General features: G+C 37.1%; 1 protein-coding gene across 1 annotated transcript in view; it reads left to right on the top strand.

Moving 5' to 3' along the window:
- GAD2 (glutamate decarboxylase 2) overlaps positions 1–27625 on the top strand; it is a 273704-nt gene that overhangs the window by 170842 nt on the left and 75237 nt on the right. Inside the window, exon 10 of the mRNA XM_053712962.1 lies at positions 11654–11770. Coding sequence (XP_053568937.1) covers positions 11654–11770 — 117 coding nt within the window. The remainder of the gene's footprint in view (positions 1–11653; positions 11771–27625) is intronic.

Here is a 27625-nt window from a genome sequence, read left to right as displayed (position 1 = left end):
AAGCCAATGTCGTATACGTTTTATTCGTGTGTGGATGGTGGAACCTATTACCAACGATCATACCATTGCAAGTGATGCAATTCCCACATCTATAACATCCCTTCTTCTTAGGGGTAACCAGGTTTGATTTTGGTAGCTTGCAATGGGATCAGTCTTCATCAGAAGGTCACGTAGATTTCATGCCCTCTTATAGACCAGTCTTGGTGGTGGTATCTCTCCAAACGGTAATGTAGTGTCTGTTGACACGATCGGCCAGTGCTGCTTGATTACATCTTGTACTTTGCGTGATGCAGGTGTATATGTGGTAATGAAATTCATCCGTTGTTCAACCGGCTTGAGTGGTTTTATCAACAGTGATTGTTGGCTGAGTGCTATTGCTTTATCACCTTGTTCTGTGATCAACGATTCTGGATAGCCTCTGTCAATAAATTTCTGTGCCATTGCTTCTAGTTGAACCTTCTTGTGTGTCTCCTCGGTATTATTGCGTACGACACGCAGGAGTTGAGATGAGCTTACCCCCTTTTTTTGAAAAGATGGATGAAAACTATTATAGTGGAGGATTGAATTTTTGTCTGTAGGTTTATTATACAGTGTTGTAAAGAGTCTAAGGCCAGACGGTGTATCTTTTTTGTATATCTCAAGATCTAAAAAGTGTATATAATTGTCATTAATGTCCATCTTGAACCGTGCAGTAGAATTTAGACCATTAAGGTAAACCATGAGGTTAAAGACTCTTTGTCACCCCTCCATACTATGAAGACATCATCAATGTAGCGCTTGAAGAACCTGATGGAGCCCTGTTCAGCCCAAAAAATATGTTCCTGTTCATACATAGACATATAGATATTTGCATAGGAAGGGGCCATATTGGACCCCATAGCCGTTCCAAGTATTTGCAAATAGAATGTGTTTTCAAATCGAAAATAATTTTTGGCCAAACAGAGCTCCAAAAGCTCCAACAAGAACTCGACAGGTGGGCCACAATAATAAGGATTAACTGACAGGATTCTCCTGACCATCTCTATCCCATGTGAATGCGGGATAATTGTATATAAATTCACAACATCCAATGTGACTAAAATGTCACCAATTTGGATGTCATTCATCTGTGATAGAAGATGTATAAGTTCTGAAGAATCCCTCAAGTAAGATCCAGTCTATTGGACCCAAGGTTGCAGGAAGTAATCAATGTATTCAGCGAGAGGCTGGAATAACGAGCCTCTCGCTGACACTATTGGACGACCTGGTGGGTTAACCATACTCTTGTGTATTTTGGGCAAGAGGTACAAAATAGGACTAATAGGGTTCTCAACCGTCAAATAACAAAAAAGTGTCCTCATCAATAAACCCTGCATCCAAAGACATACACAAGAGTTTGTCAACCTGTTCTTTAAATTTAGTGGTAGGATTAAATGTCAACTTACGGTAAGTTACACCATCCTCCAATTGTCTGAGTGCTTCACATCTATACATGTGGTAATCTAACACCACAATGGCACCGCCCTTGTCGGCTTGCCTAATCACAATAGTGCTATCATCAGTTAAAGTTTTTAAAGCACTTCTTTCCCAAATTATTTTCAATTTGAAAATACATTCTATTTGTAAATATTTGGAATGGCTATGGGGTCCAATATGGCCCCTTCCTATGCAAATATCTATATGTCAATGTATGAACAGGAACATATTTTTTTGGCTGAACAGGGCTCCATCAGGTTCTTCAAGCGCTACATTGATGATATCTTCATGGTATGGAGGGGTGACAAAGAGTCTTTAACCTCATGGTTTAATAACCTTAATGGTCTAAATTCTACTGTACGGTTCAAGATGGACATTAATGACAATTGTATACACTTTTTAGATCTTGAGATATACAAAAAAGATACACCGTCTGGCCTTAGACTCTTTACAACACTGTATAATAAACCTACAGACAAAAATTCAATCCTCCACTATAATAGTTTTCATCCATCTTTTAAAAAAAAGGGGGTAAGCTCATCTCAACTCCTGCGTGTCGTACGCAATAATACCGAGGAGACCCACAAGAAGGTTCAACTAGAAGCAATGGCACAGAAATTTATTGACAGAGGCTATCCAGAATCGTTGATCACAGAACAAGGTTATAAAGCAATAGCACTCAGCCAACAATCCCTGTTGATAAAACCACTCAAGCCGGTTGAACAACGGATGAATTTCATTACCACATATACCCCTACATCACGCAAAGTACAAGATGTGATCAAGCAGCACTGGCCGATCGTGTCAACAGACACTACATTACCGTTTGGAGAGATACCACCACCAAGACTGGTCTATAAGAGGGCACGAAATCTACGTGACCTTCTGATGAAGACTGATCCCATTGCAAGCTACCAAAATCAAACCTGGTTACCCCCTAAGAAGAAGGGATGTTATAGATGTGGGAATTGCATCACTTGCAATGGTATGATCGTTGGTAATAGGTTCAACCATCCACACACGAATAAAACCTTCAGTATACGACATTGGCTTACGTGCACTTCAGACCATGTGATCTATGTGATCATTTGCCCGTGTTTGCTGTATTATGTGGGAAAACCATTACATCTTTCAGAGAGAGGTTAGCCAACCATAAGACAGCCATTCGATTGACTTTGGATAAGGGCACCTCTGATCAGCCGGTGGCACGCCACTTTGCACAAGCTGGACATTCTATCTCCTCACTGAGGACTATTCTAATTGACCACGTACCGAAGTCTAGATGTGGGGGTGATCGAGCCAAGGCTCTGTTAAAAATGGAATCTTGTTGGATCTACCGACTTGATACTGTAGTACCTAAAGGCTTGAATATGTCTATCGACTACAGCTGCTTCTATAAATGACTGTGGGTTTCCTTTCATCTTGTTATGGATGTTTTTACCATACCCTTGACACACGCTGCAAAATTTTGTATATAGGTTTAGTTATTTTGTGCCAGCTATTATATGACTTTGACATTGAGTGATGATTAAATTTGAATTGGAGTCCTGACTGGACCATAATAGGGGCTTAATTTAGCTCTTTTTGCAATAGATATTTTACTCACAAATGCCTTGGTGGCTCGCAAAATATAACTATTTGTGTTTTTAAAGTTTAATTAGTAAGTTTCACTTGGTAATCAGATACAATATATTCTTGTGCATCTTGTATATAGGTTGTTTTTTTTTCACCATCTACAATGTATGGGTTTATTGGTGTACATATATACCCTAGATATAAGCGTATATTACATTTAGCATGTTATGTGTATAATGCGCAGAGTTGTCCTGATGCCCATTCACAAATATAGTTGATGCTCACAGTTTGTTTTGGTTGCGGTGTGTTCTCCGCTGATCTTGACTATTGTGTATGGTTACCGTGACTTCTATCTCTGACGCTATGACGTCACTGAGCACGCATGCGCTATTACGTCCTTCACGCATGCGCAGTTGTGAGATATACGCTACTGAGTCTGACAGTGTTTCCATGGACACGCACTTATGCTTGCGGTCCATGCGCGATATTACGGCACACAGCTGTGTCAATTACCTTTGTATTTAGCGTTTTTTTGTAATGTATCTGATTGGTGGGTGGGGGTATTTAAGGGTTTACCTGTGTATGTTATCTTATGCCTGATTTCATTCTGTGAATTGCTGCATGTGACCAAGGCTCCAGTGGGAGCTGAAACGTTATGCTACTTTGACATCACCAGGACAAGACCTGGTGATCATCACCAGGTCTTGTCTTTACCTATATATATATATATATATATATATATATATATATACTGTATATATATATAGAGTGTTTATTGTATATCTACAATAATTATTATTGTTTTTCAACATTCAATATTTACATAGTGTGCCGTAAAATAACTAATTCTTCATGTGCGCTAACCTGACACTACGTTAGACCAAAAGTCTGAAACCCAAAGCGCTTTTCTCATATTTTACATGCCAATTTTATTCATGTAAAATGTTTAAAAAAATGTATTATTAAATATATATTTATAAATGTATCTGTCTGATTATGTTAATGTAAAATATATATTTATACCTATATATATATATAAATATGAAGGTATAGGTATAGGTATATATATATATATATATATAACCCACACACAAAAAGATTACTTTTAACACAGGTAGGTTAGCATGTGTATTAGAATGCGAGCTGACTTTAGTACTTCAGATATTGCAACCACGTTAACTTCTCCTCACAGACTTCAATGGAGCGCACTGAAGAAAAAAAAACACTTATCGCTTACACTCTACCTGATACCTGGCTAGATTACACGTGGAGCAATGTTTAACAATACCGATTGCATGCTAACTGTGTTCAAGTTAGGGGTTCATATTGTAGTTTAGTACAACCTTTTCCTCCGGCCAAACTCTTTATGCAAACTTTCAGGTCATGTAAAAGTTTGAGCATTAAATGCGATTGCATTAGAACGATTGCATTTACTTTCAACTTGTAATACGAGCACACATTGCCACTCAACGCTGCCCATAGAAAATATGGGGAGTATAAATTACTGCTAAATTGCTGCTTGTAATATGGACTCGAGCATAAAAAACACTGCAATCTCGAAATCACATTTATGTTCCTCATGCTAACAATAGCGCGCCCTGAAGGTAGTTATAAATAATTTTAATTCCAATGTTCTTCACGTAGAAGAAAAATTATTTTTTATTTTAAAATAGATATTTTTATTTATATCTGATAATAAAAAAAAAAAATATATATATATATATATATTTATATATATACCTATATATCTATATGAATATTGTGACAAAGCACCTCTGGCTTATACTCTTTGTCTAGGGATCAGTAAAACCATACAGTCTTTAGAAGTCAAATAAGTCTTTATTTAAACCGGTCTTGTACAAAAGGTATTAAAGTTTACGTAAGCAAAATAAATCCTAGCTCTTTTAATCTGTATATCATCAAAAATGATATACAGTTAGTTGGTTTAAATTCAAAGGGCCAGATTACAAGAGGAGCGTTAACAGTTATGTGCGAAAATGGGTTTATCATAGGTGTTTGCACATGTTGGGTTTACTACTCGTATTACAAGTTGAAAGTAAACGTGTTCGCTTGAGGGAATCATGAATTTACGATAGAATGATTACCGTCAGGGCCGGTGCTAGGATTTTTGGCCACACAAGCGAGGATACGTTTAGCCGCCCCCCCATTACATACCATCCCATTGCTAGTTAAAGGGATATAAAACCCATTTTATTTTAGAGCATGACATTTTAAGCAACTTTCTAATTTACTCCTATAATCAATTTTACTTCATTCTCTTAGTATCTGTATTTAAAAAGCATGAATGTAAGCTTAGGAGCTGGCCCATTTTTTGGTTCAGCACCTGGGTAGAGCTTGCTGATTGGTGGCTAAATTCAAATAAATCATTGGTAGCGCAGCATAGCAAATCAAACAGTGGTACGGCAGCAAAAGCAAATCAGACAGTGGTAGTGCAGCATAGCAAACCAGACAGTGGTAGTGCTGCATAACAAATCAGCAAGTGATGGGCTGCATAACATATAAAACAGTGGTTGTGCTGCATGACAAATCAGTCAGTGTTTTTGCTGCATAGCAAATCAGACATTGGTTGTGCTGCATAGCAAATCAAACAGTGGTTGTGCTGCATAGCATATCAGACAGTGGTTGTGCTGCATAACAAATCAGACAGTGGTTGTGCTGCATAGCAAATCAGACAGTGTGTGTGGTGCATAGCAAATCAGACAGTTGTTGTGCTGCATAGCAAATCAGACAGTGGTTGTGCTACATAGCAAATCAGACAGTGGTTGTGCTGCATAACAAATAAGAAACTGGGTGTGTTGCATAGCAAATCAGACAGTGGTTGTGCTGCATAGCAAATCAGACAGTGTGTGTGCTGCATAGCAAATCAGTCATTGATTGTATTGCATGGAAAATCAGACAGTGGTTGTGCTGCATAGCAAATCAGACAGTGGTTGTGCTGCATAACAAATAAGAAAGTGGGTGTGCTGCATAGTAAATCACATGTAAGAAATCACATGTAGGAAATACAGATGCTCTAGTCTAAGCTCTAACCAGACAACTGATGTGTGTAGTGGGGTTTTTTATTATATGGGGTAAAGTATCACTGATATGTGTAGTGAAGGGTTACTGTATGGGGTACAGTATAACTAATGTATGTAGTGGGGGTTACTGTATGGGGTAAAGTATCACTGATGTGTGTAGTAGGGGTTACTGTATATGGTACAGTATAACTAATGTGTGTAGTGGGGGTTACTATGGAATAAAGTATAACTGATGTGTGTAATGGGGTTACTAGATGGGGTAAAGTATCACTAATGTGTATAGTGGGGGCTACTGTATGGGGTAAAGTATAACTGATGTGTGTAGTGGGGGTTACTGTATGGGGTACAGACAGTATAACAAATGTATGTAGTGGGGGTAACTGTATGAGGTTAAGTATCACTTATGTGTGTGGTGGGGGTTACTGTATGGCCCATACAGTAACCCCCACCACACACATCCGTTATACTTTACCCCATACAGTAACCCCCACTATACACATCAGTGATAATTTAACCCATATAGTAACCCCCACTACACACATCAGTTATACTTTACCCCATAGTAACCCCAACTACACACATCAGGGATACTGTACCCCATATATTAACTCTCACTACACACATCAGTGATACTTTACCCGTCCCCATACAGTAACCCCCACTACATACATTAGTTATACCGTACCTCATACAGTAACCCCCACTACACACATCAGTGATACTTTACCCTATATAGTAATAACCCCCACTACACACATTAGTTATATTTCACCCCATACAGTTTGGAGTAAAGTATAACTAATGTGTGTAGTGAGGGTTACTGTATGGGGTAAAGTATAACTGATGTTTAGTGGACCGATATGAAGGAAGCTGGACATCTTGTCAGCCAGCATGGTCACTCATGGATGGTCCGCACACCAAGCAGTGCAGCAACAAATGCATGTGATAGCATATGCTCCGTGACATCTTGCGCGCACTCCCAGTGCCAGGCATTAAAGGAAGGCAATCCAAAAACAGGTTCATTCACCTCTGTCACACCCCGGCGATGACAGGCCAGGGTGCAGCCCTGCAACGTGTTAGAAGGGATGACTGGTGGTGGGTGGGTGACAGAGTGCCGCGCGCGCGTTATGGTAGAGCGGAGGAGAAGGTGGACCTTATACACGCACAGCACACTGCTGGTCTGGTACCTTAGGGAAAGTTTGGGAAGCTGCTGACAGCTGGGCCCTTCTAAGTGGCGGATCTCCAGGGTCCGGTGGCTGCAAATGGATTGGTTTATGCGACCTTTGGGACCCTGGAAGTTCTAATGCTGATAAAATGTAAAAAAAAAAAAAATTTTAAATCAAAAACACTGCTCTCCAATTTTGCGCCCCTCTGCTGGGGTGCTTTAAGGCAGTTGCCCAGATTGCCTTTATGCAAACGCCAGGCCTGATTACCGCGTCCTCTGGTTAACTGTTTCGTGAAACAAAAAAATTTCAGAAAAAACAAAAAATACAGTACAAGTATAGTGGCACTCACAATAACACTAATAAGAATTATTTAAAAAAAATGCACAAAAAGTTATAATGGCTCAAAGATCACAGGTGCAAGAAAAAAAAGACATGTCTAAATAGGTGTAGAAAGATAGATAGATATTTATAAGTGTGTATGGATTTATTTATGCATTTATATGTGTATATGTATTTACAGATATATTCACATATAAACACATAAATACATATGTACTAACATGTACTTATGTATAAGTGCTTTGGAGCCCTTTGCAGTTAAGTAGATAAAACCATGTAAAATAATATTTATGCAATACTCATATTTAATAAAGTGCTACTCTGTGTATTTACTCTAAAAAATTGACATTTTAATGTTCTTTACCTAGCAGATTATGTTGTATCTATACTATAATCGCGTTTGTAACGCATCCATCGCCAGTTGCGCACGCATCCTCAAAAGAATAATGGGTGTGCGAGGCAGCCAAAAGAATGTTGCATCCAGGTGGATTCCGAAAATGGCAGGGAATCTACCTAGATGCAGCGTAGGCAAACGAAACATTAAGAAAAAAAACACGCAACTGCCCACACAAAATAACAAAGAAACACGTAACCGACCGCACACAATAACAAAAAAACTAAATAATAAAATAACCTAACCACCCAAACGAAATGTTTAAGGGAAAGTCTACATCAGAATTGTTATTGTTTAAAAAAATAGATAATCCCTTTATTACCCATTCCCTAGTTTTGCATAAACAACACAGTTATATAAATACACTTTTTACCTATGATTACCTTGTATCTAAGCCTCTGCAAACTGCCCCATTATTTTAGTTCTTTTGACAGACATCCATTTTAGCCAATCAGAGCTGGATCACTGTAACTCCACGTACGTGAGCACAGTATTATCTTTATGACACACATGAACTAACACCCTCTAGAGGGGAAAAACTGTCAAAATGCCCTGAGAGAAGAGGTGGTCTTCAAGGGTTTAGAAATTTGCATATGAACCTATTAGGTTTAGCTTTCAACTATGAATAGCAAGAGAACAAAGCAAAATTGGTGTTAAAAATAATTGGAAAATTGTTTAAAATGACATTCTCTATCTGAATAATGAAAGTTTATTTTGGAATAGACTGTCCCTTTAACAAAAAAACCCTAAGCGCCAGCAAGAAATATTAACAAACACCTAAACCGCCAACCCCCACATCGCAAAGTTATAAAGTAATTAACCCCTAATCCACAAATTTAACAACACAAATAACATAATTAAGATATTAACCCCTAAACCGCCAACCCCCACATTGAAATAAACCTAATTAACCTATTAACCCCTAAACTGCCAAACCCCCACATCACAATAAACCAAATTAACCTAGTAACCCCTAAACCACCAACCCCCCACATCGCAATAAACCTAATTAACCTATTAACTCCTTTTAACTCCTAAACCACCAACCCCCAAAACGCAAATAACTAATTTAAGTACTAAGCCCCCTAACCTAACAACCCCCTTTAAAATAAAAAATCCTAACATTAATTTAAAAATAAGACCTAACATTAAATTACAAAAAAATATCTAAAATGTCAAAAAATTAAAGTCTAAAATTACAGAAAAAAATAAACAAAATTATTAAAAATAAAATAAATTAAACCAAATCTAATACCCCTATGGAAATAAAAAATCCCCCCCAAAAATAAAAACACCCCCTAATTTAAACTAAACTACCAATAGCCCTTAAAATTGCAGAGAAAGAAACAGAGGCGCCACAATGGCCTAGTACCACCGACACAGAGGATGATGGTATAAAAAGCTGAAATAATACTCACAAACGTTGAGCACCCAATGGTGCTAGTGAAGCAGACTGGAACTGTTAGGCAGTGGTCCAGCTCACTGATCCCCACCGACAATCGTGTCAGCTCATATGATCTGGGGAGCTGATGCCCTTTATCTGTATGTGGAAGGAGAACAGAGAAACCATAGCCCAATACCGTATGGTCAGGAGTAGGATAATAAGATACAAATGATTGCACTTACAGGATAGAAAGCACCACCAGGTGCAGTAAAGGCAGAATGGGATTTTGCAGCCTCCCAGTTGACTGAAATCCACAGCAAACAGTAAAAAATTATCCAAATATTTCCCGGAGTGGTGTAACAATAAACACCACCACAGCAGCAAGTGTATAGATAAAATCTAAATCTAACCGCTACCTATTTGGGGCTTAGTCTTACTCTTTTTTTTAATTTTTTTTTTGAGTGGCTTTTTTTTAGATTAGGGTTTTTTGAGCTGTAAAAGAGCTGATTGCCCTTTTAAGGACAGCAAAAGAGCTGATTGCCCTTTTAAGGACAGCAAAAGAGCTGATTGCCCTTTTAGGAGCAATGTCCATACAAATGCCCCTTTAGGGGCAATGGGTAGCTAAGGTTTTTTTTAGACTTTTTTTTATTTTGGGGGTTGGTTGGGTGGGGGGTTTTACTGTTAGGGGGTATTTTGTAATTGTTGTATGTAAAAAAGCTGATTTCTTTAGGGAAATGCCCTTCAAAAGGCCCTTTTAAGGGATATTGGTAGCTTATTGATAGCTTAGGGGGTGTTTTTATTTTGGGGAGGGATTTTTTTATTTTCCTAGGGGTATTAGTTTAGGTTTAAAAATTTTTATTTTGGTTAGCTTTGTTAATTGTATTCTGTAATTTTTTTTTTTTTATTTTTTTGTAATATTAGCTTTGAGGTTTGTAGTTTTTAAAAAAAGAAATGCTTTGTGTATCTATAAATAGATTTTCCTATATTTATCTTTGTATATCTGTACCTATATAAATATATATACTGTATATATATATATATATATAAATATTTATTTATGAATAAATAGAACAAATTCTGCTAAATGAAAAACATTGAAATGTGAAATATTCATATTTTCATGTTGTGTTAGCGAACTTGATAATATGCGATCGGGTTTACTCACGTAGGGGTTTTTTCTACTTTTTTTGCTCCTTTGACTTCTATGGGGGAATACGTAAAAGTGTACGTGATATTTTAACTTCGGCTTTTTGCATGCATCGAGTTAGAACTCATGCATTGTATTAATTATTTGTACAGACCTTACAATTTTGCCTTCAAACTATTTTCATCACTCAGAAAAACCATGAAGTTTCCCTCTCTCCCATTTACCAGTGTGTGCCTCACCCTCTCTCAGCTAGAGAAATATTTATTAGCAGCCTCTGATAATCAACATTCTCAGATGAGAAAAATGTGGAGGTTTCATAAAACTCCTGACCTGGATTCCTAACCTGGTGTGCTGCATATAACGTGTGGAATAGAGCACTGGCCCACTCTGCTCTCCAAACCAAATGCTCTGCTCCAGGGACTTAAAATACTACTAGCGATTTGTTATAGTTTCTATAAATTAACACAAATGAAAACTTTATGCAGCACTAATGGAGAAAAATAAATGCCATCTGTGATGATGCCCTGCACTCTGTCACAATATAGCCACACAATGTATAAATAGATAATATACAGTATATCTATTTTAAAAGAAAAAGGATATGTTTTATTCTGGAATTTAAAGTATTTCTATTCAAAACACATTAAAAAAGAATAAAATTATATTAATTAGATTAATGTAGGGTTGAGCGGACATGATTTGCTGTAACAATGCCGCCCCCTGCACACTGTCCCCTGCACACTCACGGCCAATCAGCTGCTAGCAGGGGGTGTCAATCATCGCAATTGGATTGGATCAAGATGATTTAGTCCGCCACCTAAAAAGGTAGCAGAGAAGTTAAGGATCATCAGTCATCAGAAACTATCTGGGTCGGAAGCAGCATCTGATGCTTGTTAAATTGACCGGTAAGCTTTCTCTGGTTAGCGTGCTTTACCATTGACTTGTAATATCAAAGTGGAGAGCTAATGGTAGTGTGGTCAAGTGAAACTGGTTATCGCATGTGCTATTATTAGTGCACCATTAGTAATTTAGCAGAAAATGTACAGAAAAACATTATTTTCTTCTTGTTTTTTAATGGTTGGATTTTAATGATTTATATTGATGTATCATTCTTTACAGGCATTACAACTTTAGTTATTTTGTCATTTACAGGGATTTGTTCCATTCTTTGTTAGTGCCACAGCAGGAACAACTGTATATGGAGCATTTGACCCACTTATAGCTATTGCCGATGTTTGCAAGAAGTATAAAATCTGGATGCATGTGGATGTGAGTATAACTTTATGTTTACCTGGAGCTTACATTTTTTGGAACTACTCCCCTACTATTTTCAATTGTCTAACAGTGAAGAACATTCACCCTGAATGAGTTCAAGTTCCCCCAAAGCCCCATAGAAAAACTACAAATAGCACACAGTATATGAACAAATCTTGTTTAAAAGAAAATGTATGTTATTTTTCTGCTGATATAGAGTCTCATTTGATATTAAGAAAATTGTTTGAGTCCTAATTCTGTTTAAATCATATAAAGTAGATGTGTCATCTTTTTATTAAAGAGACATTAACATGGTTACTACTCACCATGCTTGTGTTTTTTCCTCCTGTACTTGCAGTTCTCTTTAAAGGGACACTGAACCCAATTTTTTTCTTTTGTAATTCAGATAGAGCATTCAATTTTAAGCAACTTTCTAATTTACTCCTATTTTCAATTTTTCTTCATTCTCTTGCTATCATTATTTAAAAAAGAAGGTATCTAAGGCCTAGATTTGGAGTTTTGTCGGTAACGACCCGAAAAACTAACGCCGGCTTTTTTCTGGCCGCACCATAAAAATAACTCTGGTATCGAGAGTGCACATAAAGGCTGCGTTAGGCTCCAAAAAAGGAGCGTAGAGCATTTTTAACGCAGCTTCAACTCTCGATACCAGAGTTGCTTACGGACGCGGCCAGCCTCAAAAACGTGCTCGTGCACGATTCCCCCATAGGAAACAATGGGGCTGTTTGAGCTGAAAAAAAAACAAACACCTGCAAAAAAGCCACGTTCAGCTCCTAACGCAGCCCCATTGTTTGCTATGCGGTAACCCTTCCTACGTCTGCACTTAACACTCTAACATGTACCCCGAGTCTAAACACCCCTAACCTTACACTTATTAACCCCTAATCTTCCGCTCCGTAAACCGCCGCTACTTACATTATCCCTATGTACCCCTAATCTGCTTCCCCTAACACCGCCGACCCCTATATTATATTTATTAACCCCTAATCTGCCCCCCACAACGTCGCCTCCACCTGCCTACACTTATTAACCCCTAATCTGCCGAGCGGACCTGAGCGCTACTATAATAAAGTTATTAACCCCTAATCCGCCTCACTAACCCTATCATAAATAGTATTAACCCCTAATCTGCCCTCCCTAACATCGCCGACACCTAACTTCAATTATTAACCCCTAATCTGCCGACCGAATCTCGCCGCTATTCTAATAAATGTATTAACCCCTAAAGCTAAGTCTAACCCTAATACTAACACCCCCCTAAGTTAAATATAATTTAAATCTAACGAAATTAATTAACTCTTATTAAATAAATTATTCCAATTTAAAGCTAAATACTTACCTGTAAAATAAATCCTAATATAGCTACAATATAAATTATAATTATATTATAGCTATTTTAGGATTTATATTTATTTTACAGGTAACTTTGTATTTATTTTAACCAGGTACAATAGCTATTAAATAGTTAAGAACTATTTAATAGCTAAAATAGTTAAAATAATTACAAATTTTCCTGTAAAATAAATCCTAACCTAAGTTACAAATAAACCTAACACTAGACTATCAATAAATTAATTAAATAAACTACCTACAATTACCTACAATTAACCTAACACTACACTATCAATAAATTAATTAAATACAATTGCTACAAAGAAATACAATTAAATAAACTAGCTAAAGTACAAAAAATAAAAAAGAACTAAGTTACAAAAAATAAAAAATTATTTACAAACATAAGAAAAATATTACAACAATTTTAAACTAATTACACCTACTCTAAGCCCCCTAATACAATAACAAAGCCCCCCAAAATAAAAAAATGCCCTACCCTATTCTAAATTACTAAAGTTCAAAGCTCTTTTACCTTACCAGCCCTGAACAGGGCCCTTTGCGGGGCATGCCCCAAGAAATTCAGCTCTTTTGCCTGTAAAAAAAAACATACAATACCCCCCCCCAACATTACAACCCACCACCCACATACCCCTAATCTAACCCAAACCCCCCTTAAATAAACCTAACACTAAGCCCCTGAAGATCATCCTACCTTGTCTTCACCATACCAGGTTCCCCGATCGGTCCAGAAGAGCTCCTCCGATGTCCTGATCCAAGCCCAAGCCGGGGGCTGAAGAGGTCCATGATCCGGCTGAAGTCTTCATCCAAGCGGGCCAGAAGAGGTCTTCCATCCGATTGAAGTCTTCATCCAAGCGGCATCCATCCGGAGCGATTCGGCAGAATCCTGAAGACCTCCACCGCGGAACATCCATCCTGGCCGACGACTGAACGACGAATGACGGTTCCTTTAAATGACGTCATCCAAGATGGCGTCCCTCGAATTCCGATTGGCTGATAGGATTCTATCAGCCAATCGGAATTAAGGTAGGAATATTCTGATTGGCTGATGGAATCAGCCAATCAGAATCAAGTTCAATCCGATTGGCTGATCCAATCAGCCAATCAGATTGAGCTCGCATTCTATTGGCTGTTCCGATCAGCCAATAGAATGCGAGCTCAATCTGATTGGCTGATGTAAATTTAAGTAAATTTAGTTGAATACTAAAAATCTTATTGATCCAAAAATGTACCATTTTACAGAATTGTTGTATATTTGGACATAGCCAGAGGCAATGTAAGAGATTTGGTCTTTTCTGTCTACATTTCCCGCAGAAGGTTCATTCTCTAGTGCCCCCCACTTGGAGATATTTTCTGGTGTAATATATGCCATTCAGATAGTCTTAATATGCTGTTCTCGCATAATTATCGACAATGATGATTCCTCCACTCTTTACATGCTTTTTTTTTTTTTTAACAATTTTTTCTTTTTTTGAGGTTTTAGCAAAAATAACGTTACAAGCATATTTTTCCATGACTCATTAGACACAGAAATAGGAACGACTTTTGTGCAATAATGAAAACATATGCATACAGTTATAAATGAACCAGAAGAGGAAAAAATAAATAAAAAAACACCTCTCTTTATGAAGGTATAGGAGTCTCCCCTTATATCGACAGGCCACTTTTGGACCTATGTGTAATAACTAACATCAATGGAGGTAGACTGTACTGATATATAACCGGTTTTCAGTGAGATAAACAATACAAATAAAATTCACAAAGGCTTCTATTTATCAAGGTCTGTCGGACCTGATACAACAGTGCGGATCAGGTCCGACAGACCTCGCTGAATACGGCGAGCAATACGCTCGCCGTATTCAGCATTGCACCAGCAGTTCACAAGAGCTGTTGGTGCAATGCCGCCCCTGCAGACTCGTGGCCAATCGGCCGCCAGCAGGGGGGGTGTCATTCACGGTTCCTTTAAGGGACGTCATCCAAGATGGCGTCCCTCGAATTCCGATTGGCTGATAGGATTCTATTGGCTGATCAGAACAGCCAATAGAATGCGGGCTCAATCTGATTGGCTGATCGGATCAGCCAATCGGATTGAACTTGATTCTGATTGGCTGATTCCATCAGCCAATCAGAATTTTCCTACCTTTATTCCGATTGGCTGATAGAATCCTATCAGCCAATCGGAATTCGAGGGACGCCATCTTGGATGACGTCCCTTAAAGGAACCGTCATTCTTCAGTTGGACGTCGGAGGAAGAAGATTGATCCACGCTGGAGGTCTTCACGATGGAGCCGTTCCTCATCGGATGAAGATAGAAGATGCCGCTTGGATCAAGATGGTTGCCGGTCTGGATCGCCTCTTCTTCCCGGATAGGATGAAGACTTTGGAGCCTCTTCTGGACCTCTTCAGCCGCAGGATTATGGATCGCCAGCCCCCGCTTGGGTTGGATGAAGATATCGGAGCCAGGACCGATCGGTGATACCCGGCGAGGTGAAGATAAGGTAGGAAGATCTTCAGGGGCTTAGTGTTAGGTTTATTTAAGGGGGGTTTGGGTTAGATTAGGGGTATGTTGATGGTGGGTTGTAATGTTGGGGGGGTATTGTATGTTTTTTTTTACAGACAAAAGAGCTGAATTCTTTGGGGCATGCCCTGCAAATGGCCCTTTTCAGGGATGGTAAGGTAAAAGAGCTTTGAACTTTTGCAATTTAGAATAGAATAAAAATAACTTTGTTATTTTATTAGGGGGCTTAGAGTAGGTGTAATTAGTTTAAAATTGTTGTAATTTTTTCTAATGTTTGTAAATATTTTTTATTTTTTGTAACTTAGATCTTTTTTATTTTTTGTACTTTAGTTAGTTTATTTAATTGTATTTATTTGTAGGAATTGTATTTAATTTATTTATTGATAGTGTAGTGTTAGGTTTAATTGTAGATAATTGTAGGTAGTTTATTTAATTTATTTATTGATAGTGTAGTGTTAGGTTTAATTGTAACTTAGGTTAGGATTTATTTTACAGGTAATTTTGTAATTATTTTAACTAGGTAGCTATTAAATAGTTATTAACTATTTAATAGCTATTGTACCTGGTTAAAATAATTACAAAGTTGCCTGTAAAATAAATATTAATCCTAAAATAGCTAAGATATAATTATAATTTATATTGTAGCTATATTAGGATTTATTTTACAGGTAAGTATTTAGATTTAAATAGGAATAATTTATTTAATAAGACTTAATTTATTTCGTTAGATAAAAATTATATTTAACTTAGGGGGGTGTTAGTGTTAGGGTTAGAATTAGCTTAAGGGGTTAAACAATTTATTAGAGCTCTGATCGGCAGATTAGGGGTTAATACTTGAAGTTAGCTGTCGGCGATGTTAGGGAGGGCAGATTAGGGGTTAATACTATTTATTATAGGGTTATTGAGGCAGGAGTGAGGCGGATTAGGGGTTAATACATTTATTATACTAGCGGTGAGCTCCGGTCGGCAGATTAGGGGTTAAAAATTGTAGGTAGCTGGCGGCGACGTTGTGGGGGGCAGATTAGGGGTTAATAAATATAGGGGTCGGCGGTGTTAGGGGCAGCAGATTAGGGGTACATAGGGATAACGTAGTTGGCGGCGGTATACGGAGCGGCAGATTAGGGGTTAAAAAATTTAACTATAGTGGCGGCAATGTGGGGGGACCTCGGTTTAGGGGTACATAGGTAGTTTATGGGTGTTAGTGTACTTTAGAGCACAGTAGTTAAGAGCTTTATGAACCGGCGTTAGCCCAGAAAGCTCTTAACTACTGACTTTTTTCTGCGGCTGGAGTTTTGTCGTTAGAGTTCTAACGCTCACTTCAGCCACGACTCTAAATACCAGCGTTAGAAAGATCCCATTGAAAAGATAGGATACGCAATTGACGTAAGGGGATCTGTGGTATGGAAAAGTCACGGCTGGAAAGTGAGCGTTAGACCCTTTAATGACTGGCTCCAAATACCAGAGGGCAGTAAAAACCAGCGTTGGGAGCCTCTAACGCTGGTTTTGACGGCTACCGCCCAACTCTAAATCTAGGCCTTAGTTATTTTACACCAGGTCCTTTATGTAACAGCATGTTCAGTTTCGTTTCTGGCATATCTTAGGTAAATGTCCTCCCCCTGTAAAGCTTATGTTAGCAGATAATTGCTATACAGTAGTATGTCAGTTGGTCTTCATAGTTAGTAGAAGATATGTGTAAAGCCTCTAAACACATTATATTATATTGTTAAACCTTTGGCAAAAAACAGTAAAATCACTTATAAAACATCAAAAGTATATAGCCATAAGCCTGAACACAAACTAGATATGGCAGTTTTCAAGCATCATGAGGTGAGACATTCCTTTTAACCTACTCCTGCCTGCAAGATGTTACAGACCATTGGCCGCTTCTGCAGTCTCTTAGAGGTATTATACACTGGTATGTACTTGTTACCCTTGGAAAATGCCCACTGTAGATAAAGTTTGTCAATAACACCACTTGGAACACCTGGTGTTTCAGAATAACTCTGCTCATGTGAGAAGAGATCTCGCTGCTTAAAGGTCGCGATTGTTCAATTGAATGGGGATCCTTCAGTTGTGTCTTTACAACCAAAGAATCTTCTAGGCTCTGTAATGTAACCTGAACCATGGAAAACCTCTATATGCTCAGACGTAAGGTGGCTTTTCCATGCCGGAAAAGGGGGTAAGTGCTGCTCTGTAGCATTATGAAGAATATGCACCGCTTTTATACTGAGCTCCCTGGTAAAGCCCATTTTTAGACTTTTGGGGGGGTCTGTTTAATAGGGTCCTCCTTCATTACTGATTTCTGAAAAATTGGTGTCAGTCTACTCTGCAAGCTCGGTTTCAGCTCCTGGAAGTGGAAATCTAGGGCAGACTATATCGAATCTCTCATTTGCCTAGAGACGCCATGACCAGGAACGCATGTGAAAACCTTCTGGTCCTAGGATAATGTTGCAGAATAACAACACAGCTGCCCTGTTTCAGGTTCTGCGAAGCTGTATCCTGTGCAGTCTGTGAGTGGGGATGATGTAGGTTAGAATGCAGCAGTTGATGTAGACCTGCTTAACTTGGGTTATCGGGGGAGCGTGCTGAGAGCCAAAGGGTACGCCACCAGCTGAGATTTTGACGATCCAGGAGCAAGCTTGTAGGTCATGCAGCTAAAAAAAAATGATCTGTCTTTACCAATAATTTTTACTTAGGTGTGGATGCTGCGTTTGCCTCAGGATAGGTGGCAGATACTCGAGACCTTGCTACTGGCTTCAATGTTTTGCGGCCATTGCGGTTGCTGACTGGACCTCCATGGTTTTTAATACTATTTGTTCATTGAGGTTATCGAAGTGCAGTTGTCTCCATTTTGTAATCCCTTTATCAAGATATTTTTTATAATCTATATTATTCACTATATTATATAACATTGACATTGAGTATTTGCCCCTTTTAAAAGCATTTATTACTGGTGCTAATATTGGAGAGTCCCATGTATCCCCATATAACTTTATAATTTTCAGACAATAATGCCTAATTTGCAGAAAGGCAAAGTAAAGCTTGTTTGATAGTGAAAATTTATTTTTGGCAAATTCAAAATCTATTATTTTAGGTGGTTCCTGATATGTATTTATCATCTGGACTACATTAACTAGTCCATTATCTCACCACTGTGACAATATTTTAAAAGAGATTCATTGTTTGACATCATAATTACCCTTAATGGATAAAAATTGTGATACAGCAAAATTAATGTTTAAATATTTACAACTCTGGTGCCATGCCAAGACTGTGTCTTTAAGGAATTCTATTCTTTTAATATATATTGGTAAATTCATAATCTTCAAATGTAAAATATTTTTTAAATACAAAGGTTTGACTAACTGAGTTACAATATCCAATAATGAGAAATAATTCCTCTCCAATATCCAGTCTAAAGCAATTTTCGCCACTGCCACTAGATAATAAATCAATATATTAGGGAATGCCACCTCTAAATATTTCTTATTAAAAACACATTTTTTATAACTAATTATTGGTTTCTTAAGAACCCATATATACGGCTAGATTACGAGTCTTGCGGTAGGGTTAAAAAGCAGCGTTGAGAGGTCCCAACGCTGCTTTTCAATGCCCACTGGTATTAAGAGTCTTGCAGGTACAGGTGTACCACTCACGTTTTTGGCTCAACTCTAAAATACCACAAATCCACTTACGTCAATTGCGTATCCTATATTTTAAATGGGATTTTCCTAACGCCGGTATTGCAAGTCTTCCTAAAAGTGAGCGGTACACCCTCTATCGCCAAGATCCCTAACGCATTTGAAAGTCAGTAGTTAAGAGTTTTATGGGCTAACGCCGTAGTATAAAACTCTTAACCAAAGTGCTAAAAAGTACACTAACACCCATAAACTACCTATTAACCCCTAAACCGAGCCCCCCCCCCACATCGCAAACAGTTAAATAAAAATGTAACCCCTAATCTGCCGGACCTAACATCGCTGCCACCTACCTACATTTATTAACCCCTAATCTGCCGTCCCAAACGTCGCCACCACTATATTAAATGTATTAACCCCTAAACCTAAGTGTAACCCTAACACCCCCTAACTTAAATATAATTTTAATAAATCTAAATAAAATTACTATCATTAACTAAATTATTCCTATTTAAAACTAAATATTTACCTAAAAAAAAAACCTAAGCTAGCTACAATATAGCTAATAGTTAGATTGTAGCTATCTCAGGGTTTATTTTTATTTTACAGGAAACTTTGTATTTATTTTAACTAGGTACAATAGTTATTAAATAGTTATTAACTATTTAATAGCTAAATAGTTAAAATAAAGACAAATTTACCTGTAAAATAAACCTAACCTAAGTTACAATTACACCTAACACTACACTATAATTAAATTAATTCTCTAAATTAAATACAATTAAATACAATTAAATAAAATTATCTAAATTACGAAAAAACAAACACTAAATTACAGAAAATAATAAAATAATTACAAGTTTTTAAACTAATTACACCTAATCTAATCCCCCTAAAAAATAATAAAGCCCCCAAAAATAATAAAAAGCCCTATCCTATACTAAATTACAAATAGCCCTTAAAGGGGCCTTTTGCGGGGCATTGCCCCAAAGTAATCAGCTCTTTTACCGGTAATAAAAAAGTACAATATCCCCAACATTAAAACACACCACCCACACACCCAACCCTACTCTAAAACCCACCCAATCCCCCCTTAATAAAACCTAACACTAAACCCTTGAAGATCACCCTACCTTGAGAAGTCTTCACCCAACCGGGCCGATAGGATTGAGCTCACATTCTATTGGCTGATCCAATAAATCCAGCTGGCAAATGTAACACTATGTTCTGTGTCTTGAGTTTAAGTAGGGTTGTCCATAGGCAAGACAAATCTTGCCACATTGACTAAAATATATGCATATCACACAATTATACATCTCTTGCTTTTGTGTGAAAATTGTTCTTTGTTCCACACTCCCCAGGGAGGCCAAAAGGCCAAATTCTATACACAAAAGGAAGAGATGTTTAAAGTTTAACATCCTTTTATTCATCATTTTTACTTGTTAACATTTTAATTATTTGTTCTCAATGATATTATAGTGTTAAATTTGTTTTTCCTGGCTTCTTGCAGTTTTTTTAAATTTAAAGCCAGAGAATATCCTGTTTTCTGTATTTTTAACCAATCCAAGTGTAAAAAGAAGGATGCAGATTTTTATGTTGTATCCTATTTGTAATTCTGGTAGCTTCACTAATGCAAGCAAAAGTATTTCTAGCAAGTTGGAATGATAAAGAGAATGGGGAAAAATTAATACATAAATACAAAGTTAAGTTTAATGTATTTGAATGGAAGACAAAGGAATTGCAGAAAGTAGATGGAGATACATTTGGAAAGTGTATCAGAAAAAGTAATGACAACTGCTGTTTATTGTACACTTTTTAAATGTAGGTTGTAGGTACCAATTGTTTGCTTGGGAATAACAATGATTCATAACAGGAGTGCTACTGTCAATCACAACTGGATTGAGGTGTTGCCTACAGGTCATTAAACACACATCAGCTAGATTTGCTGCATTTTTTCATTCTAATAAATAGACAGATAGATTGATGGATAGATCGATAGATAGATAGGGCTTCATTTACCAAGCAGCGATTACTGCTTCAGAGGCTTGTCATTTCAAGCTCACCTAAAACAATTGTTAAATGGACATTAAAGGGATATGAAACCCAAATTTTTATTTCATGATTTAGATAGAGCATGCAATTTTAAGCAACTTTCTAATTTTCTCCTATTATACATTTTTCTTCGTTCTCTTGGCATGCTTTGTTGAATGAGCAGCGATGCACTACTGGTTGCTGAATGAACACATGGGTAAGCCAACGACATTCAGTATACATATATGCAGTCACCAATCAGAAGCTAGAACCTAGGTTCTTTACTGCTCATGAGCTTTCCTAGGTAAACCTTTCAGAAAAGGATAATATAAGAAGGAAGCAAGTTAAATAATAGAAATAAATTGGAAAGTTGTTTAAAATTGTATGCTCTATCTGAATCATGAAGGAAAAAATTTGGGTTTCATGTCCCTTTAAGTAGTCTTAAGACTGCAGCTCCCTAGCCTGTCCGCCACCTAAAAGGTGGTGAATTGAAATCATCCCGGTTCAATCAGGATGATTTACAGCCGCTGCATTGCACAAGCATTATTAAATGTGGACAATGTATGCTGTCTGCTCACAGTGAGGTGTGTCGGACATGATTTGTGGTAGCACATTATGTCTGCCCGACCAATAGTAAATAGGGCCCATAGTCTATTTTCTAATAAAACAACATGATACAAACTAAGGCCTAGATTTGGAGTTCGGCGGTAGCCGTCAAAACCAGCGTTAGAGGCTCCTAACGCTGGTTTTGGCCGCCCGCTGGTATTTGGAGTCAGTGATTAAAGGGTCTAACGCTCACTTTTCAGCCGCGACTTTTCCATACCGCAGATCCCCCTACGCCATTTGCGTAGCCTATCTTTTCAATGGGATCTTTCTAACGCTGGTATTTAGAGTCGTTTCTGAAGTGAGCGTTAGAGCTCTAACGACAAGATTCCAGCCGCCTGAAAATAGCAGGAGTTAAGAGCTTTCTGGCTAACGCCGGTTCATAAAGCTCTTAACTACTGTACCCTAAAGTACACTAACACCCATAAACTACCTATGTACCCCTAAACCGAGGCCCCCCCACATCGCCGACACTCGATTAAAATTTTTAACCCCTAATCTGCCGACCGCCACCTACGTTATATTTATGTACCCCTAATCTGCTGCCCCTAACCCCGCCGACCCCTGTATTATATTTATTAACCCCTAACCTGCCCCCCACAACGTCGCCGCCAGCTACTTAAAATAATTAACCCCTAATCTTCCGACCGCAAAGCGCCGCCACCTACGTTATCCCTATGTACCCCTAATCTGCTACCCCTAACACCGCCGACCCCTATATTATATTTATTAACCCCTAATCTGCCCCCCACAACGTCGCCGACACCTGCCTACACTTATTAACTCCTAATCTGCCGAGCGGACCTGAGCGCTACTATAATAAAGTTATTAACCCCTAACCCGCCTCACTAACCCTATCATAAATAGTATTAACCCCTAATCTGCCCTCCCTAACATCGCCGACACCTAACTTCAATTATTAACCCCTAATCTGCCGACCGGAGCTCACCGCTATTCTAATAAATGGATTAACCCCTAAAGCTAAGTCTAACCCTAACACTAACACCCCCCTTAAATATAATTTACATCTAACGAAATAAATTAACTCTTATTAAATAACTTATTCCTATTTAAAGCTAAATACTTACCTGTAAAATAAATCCTAATATAGCTACAATATAAATTATAATTATATTATAGCTATTTTAGGATTAATATTTATTTTACAGGCAACTTTGTAATTATTTTAACCAGGTACAATAGCTATTAAATAGTTAAGAACTATTTAATAGTTACCTAGTTAAAATAATAACAAATTTACCTGTAAAATAAATCCTAACCTAAGTTATAATTAAACCTAACACTACCCTATCAATAAAATAATTAAATAAACTACCTACAATTACCTACAATTAACCTAACACTACACTATCAATAAATTAATTAAACACAATTCCTACAAATAAATACAATTAAATAAACTAGCTAAAGTACAAAAAATAAAAAAGAACTAAGTTACAGAAAATAAAAAAATATTTACAAACATAAGAAAAATATTACAACAATTTTAAACTAATTAAGGTAGGAATTTTCTGATTGGCTGATGGAATCAGCCAATCAGAATCTAGTTCAATCCGATTGGTCGATCCAATCAGCCAATCAGATTGAGCTCGCATTCTATTGGCTGATCGGAACAGCCAATAGAATGCGAGCTCAATCTGATTGGCTGATTGGATCAGCCAATCGGATTGAACTTGATTCTGATTGGCTGATTCCATCAGCCAATCAGAAAATTCCTACCTTAATTCCGATTGGCTGATAGAATCCTATCAGCCAATCGGAATTCGAGGGACGCCATCTTGGATGACGTCCCTTAAAGGAACAGTCATTCGTCGTTCAGTCGTCGGTCCGGATGGATGTTCCGCGCTGGAGGTCTTCAGGATCCTGCCGCTTCGCTCCGGATGGAAGAAGATCGAAGATGCCGCTTGGAGAAGATGTTTGCCGGTCCGGATGTCCTCTTCTTGCCGGATAGGAGGAAGACTTTGGAGCCTCTTCTGGACCGGATTATGGATCGCCAACCCCCGCTTGGGTTGGATGAAGATCTTGGAGCCAGGACGGATCGGTGATACCTGGATGGTGAAGACAAGGTAGGAAGATCTTCAGGGGATTAGTGTTAGGTTTATTTAAGGGGGGTTTGGGTTAGATTAGGGGTATGTGGGTGGTGGGTTGTAATGTTGGGGGGGGGGGTATTGTATGTTTTTTTTTACAGGCAAAAGAGCTGAAATTCTTGGGGCATGCCCCGCAAAGGGCCCTGTTCAGGGCTGGTAAGGTAAAAGAGCTTGTAACTTTTTTAATTTAGAATAGGGTAGGGAATTTTTTATTTTGGGGGGCTTTGTTATTTTATTAGGGGGCTTAGAGTAGGTGTAATTAGTTTAAAATTGTTGTAATATTTTTCTTATGTTTGTAAATATTTTTTTATTTTCTGTAACTTAGTTCTTTTTTATTTTTTGTACTTTAGCTAGTTTATTTAATTGTATTTATTTGTAGGAATTGTGTTTAATTAATTTATTGATAGTGTAGTGTTAGGTTAATTGTAGGTAATTGTAGGTAGTTTATTTAATTATTTTATTGATAGGGTAGTGTTAGGTTTAATTATAACTTAGGTTAGGATTTATTTTACAGGTAAATTTGTTATTATTTTAACTAGGTAACTATTAAATAGTTCTTAACTATTTAATAGCTATTGTACCTGGTTAAAATAATTACAAAGTTGCCTGTAAAATAAATATTAATCCTAAAATAGCTATAATATAATTATAATTTATATTGTAGCTATATTAGGATTTATTTTACAGGTAAGTATTTAGCTTTAAATAGGAATAAGTTATTTAATAAGAGTTAATTTATTTCGTTAGATAAATATTATATTTAACTTAGGGGGGTGTTAGTGTTAGGGTTAGACTTAGCTTTAGGGGTTAATCCATTTATTAGAATAGCGGTGAGCTCCGATCGGAAGATTAGGGGTTAATAATTGAAGTTAGGTGTCGGCGATGTTAGGGAGGGCAGATTAGGGGTTAATACTATTTATGATAGGGTTAGTGAGGCGGATTAGGGGTTAATAACTTTATTATAGTAGCGCTCAGGTCCGCTCGGCAGATTAGGGGTTAATAAGTGTAGGCAGGTGTCGGCGACGTTGTGGGGGGCAGGTTAGGGGTTAATAAATATAATATAGGGGTCGGCGGTGTTAGGGGTAGCAGATTAGGGGTACATAGGGATAACGTAGGTTGCGGCGGTTTACGGAGCGGCAGATTAGGGGTTAAAAAAAATATGCAGGGGTCAGCGATAGCGGGGGCGGCAGATTAGGGGTTAATAAGTGTAAGGTTAGGGGTGTTTAGACTCGGGGTACATGTTAGAGTGTTAGGTGCAGACGTAGGAAGTGTTTCCCCATAGGAAACAATGGGGCTGCGTTAGGAGCTGAACGCGGCTTTTTTGCAGGTGTTAGGTTTTTTTTCAGCTCAAACAGCCCCATTGTTTCCTATGGGAGAATCGTGCACGAGCACGTTTTTGAGGCCGGCCGCGTCCGTAAGCAACTCTGGTATCGAGAGTTGCATTTGCGGTAAAAATGCTCTACGCTCCTTTTTTGGAGCCTAACGCAGCATTTGTTTGAACTCTCGATACCAGAGTTAATTTTATGGTGCGGCCAGAAAAAAGCCCGCGGAGCGTTAACAGACCTTTTACCGCCGAACTCCAAATCTAGGCCATAATTCATCTACATAGTGATTAAAAAAATGACATAAATAATGCTTGCTAGAAATGTTCACTGTTGTATACACTCTGAAATTAAGTTTAAAGGGACAGTCAATACAAAAATTGCTATTATATAAAAAGATAGATAATGCCTTTACTACCTTTCCCAAGCTTTGCACAAACAACATTGATATATTAATATACTTTATAACATGTAAACCTCTGAATTTCTGCGTGTTTCAAAGCCAATACAGGCAGCCTCTTATTGCTTGCTTTTTTATTTGCTTTTCACAACAGGAGACTGCTAATCCATGTGGTCCATATATATAACATTGTGCTCTCTCCTATGGAGTTGTGCATGACACATCACTAAGTGGCTAAAATGCAATTCAATATATTTTAAATAAATAGCCATGTTATCAGGGGTAATCACAGAGGTAAAAAGTATATTTATATATATAGATAGATAGATAGATAGATAGACAGACAGACAGACAGACAGACAGACAGACAGACAGACAGACAGACAGATAGATAGATAGATAGATAGATAGATAGATAGATAGATAGATAAAGGGATTATCTATCTCTTTAAACAATAACAATTTTGGAGTTGACTGTCCCTTTACCTTATATAAATACACTACAGATAATTGAGAAGTTTTTTGTTTGATGTGCATTTTTCTACAACTTTGAAACAGTCTAAAAGCTGAAATAACCCAGCATTATAGTTCATTACTCATCTTGCTCAGTACAGCTCATGCATGGAATTGCCTGTGCAAATTGCCCACTTTGCAATAATGTCTCTATTTTCTAAAAATTCATTGGGAAGCTAAGGAGAGAAATGTACAATACCCAAGATCACATTAATATTAAAAAAACAAGTTTCACAATCTGAAGTGCACAACATATGGCTCTTGTTAACTGACAAATGGAAACGTTACTTTAACTCCCCTTTATAAAGATATATAATCTTACATTTATTTATGTATTGTATGTATAAAACATTCAGTGAACAACAAGGAAGTTTTGTTTTTTCCTAAATTTAACTCCACTTTTCAGCTATCCAGTATGGTTCAGGTTATTATTCAATTTGTATAAGGAAGAACAAAATAATGGCTTCTCTACCCTAACCCTATAACTTGAATGATGATGCGACATGTGTCACTTTAACATCATAGAAGTGATTCAGAAGTAAATTAAATGCTTGCTATAATGGATACACACCTTGCTAACAGCACAGTAAAAACGTGATATGTTCAGATTAATCTGCTTCAGGTAAATGTAAACATTTTATAGGGAAAATGGCAGGTGTCACAGTGGACACAGAAATGGGAAAAAACAGATTTTCAGTTAGTAAAATAAATGTGTGCAATAATTTAAAAGGACCAGATACCAAAAAATGATAATTAATATGAAAGAGCAGCATGTTTTAATTATATACAGTATATATATATATATACACACACACACAAAAATATATATATACATATATATATATACACACACACACAAATATATATATACATATATATATATACACACACACACAAATATATATATACATATAAATATATATATATATACACACACACAAAAATATACATATATATATATATACACACACACACAAAAATATACATATATATATATATATACACACACACACAAAAATATATATACACACACACACACAAATATATATATACATATATATATATACACACACACACAAATATATATATACATATAAATATATATATATATACACACACACACAAAAATATACATATATATATATATATACACACACACACAAATATATATATATATATACATATATATATATATATATACACACACACAAATATATATATATATATACACACACACAAAAAAAAATATATATATATATATATATATATATATATATATACTGTATATACACACATATAGATAGATAGATAGATTATATAGATATAAGTAGCAAATGATAAATATGTCTAGCAACAAGTATCACAA

This window comes from Bombina bombina, chromosome 5 (assembly GCF_027579735.1).
Source record: "Bombina bombina isolate aBomBom1 chromosome 5, aBomBom1.pri, whole genome shotgun sequence".
Taxonomy (NCBI): domain Eukaryota; kingdom Metazoa; phylum Chordata; class Amphibia; order Anura; family Bombinatoridae; genus Bombina; species Bombina bombina.
This window is presented reverse-complemented; position numbering and strand designations above follow the sequence as displayed.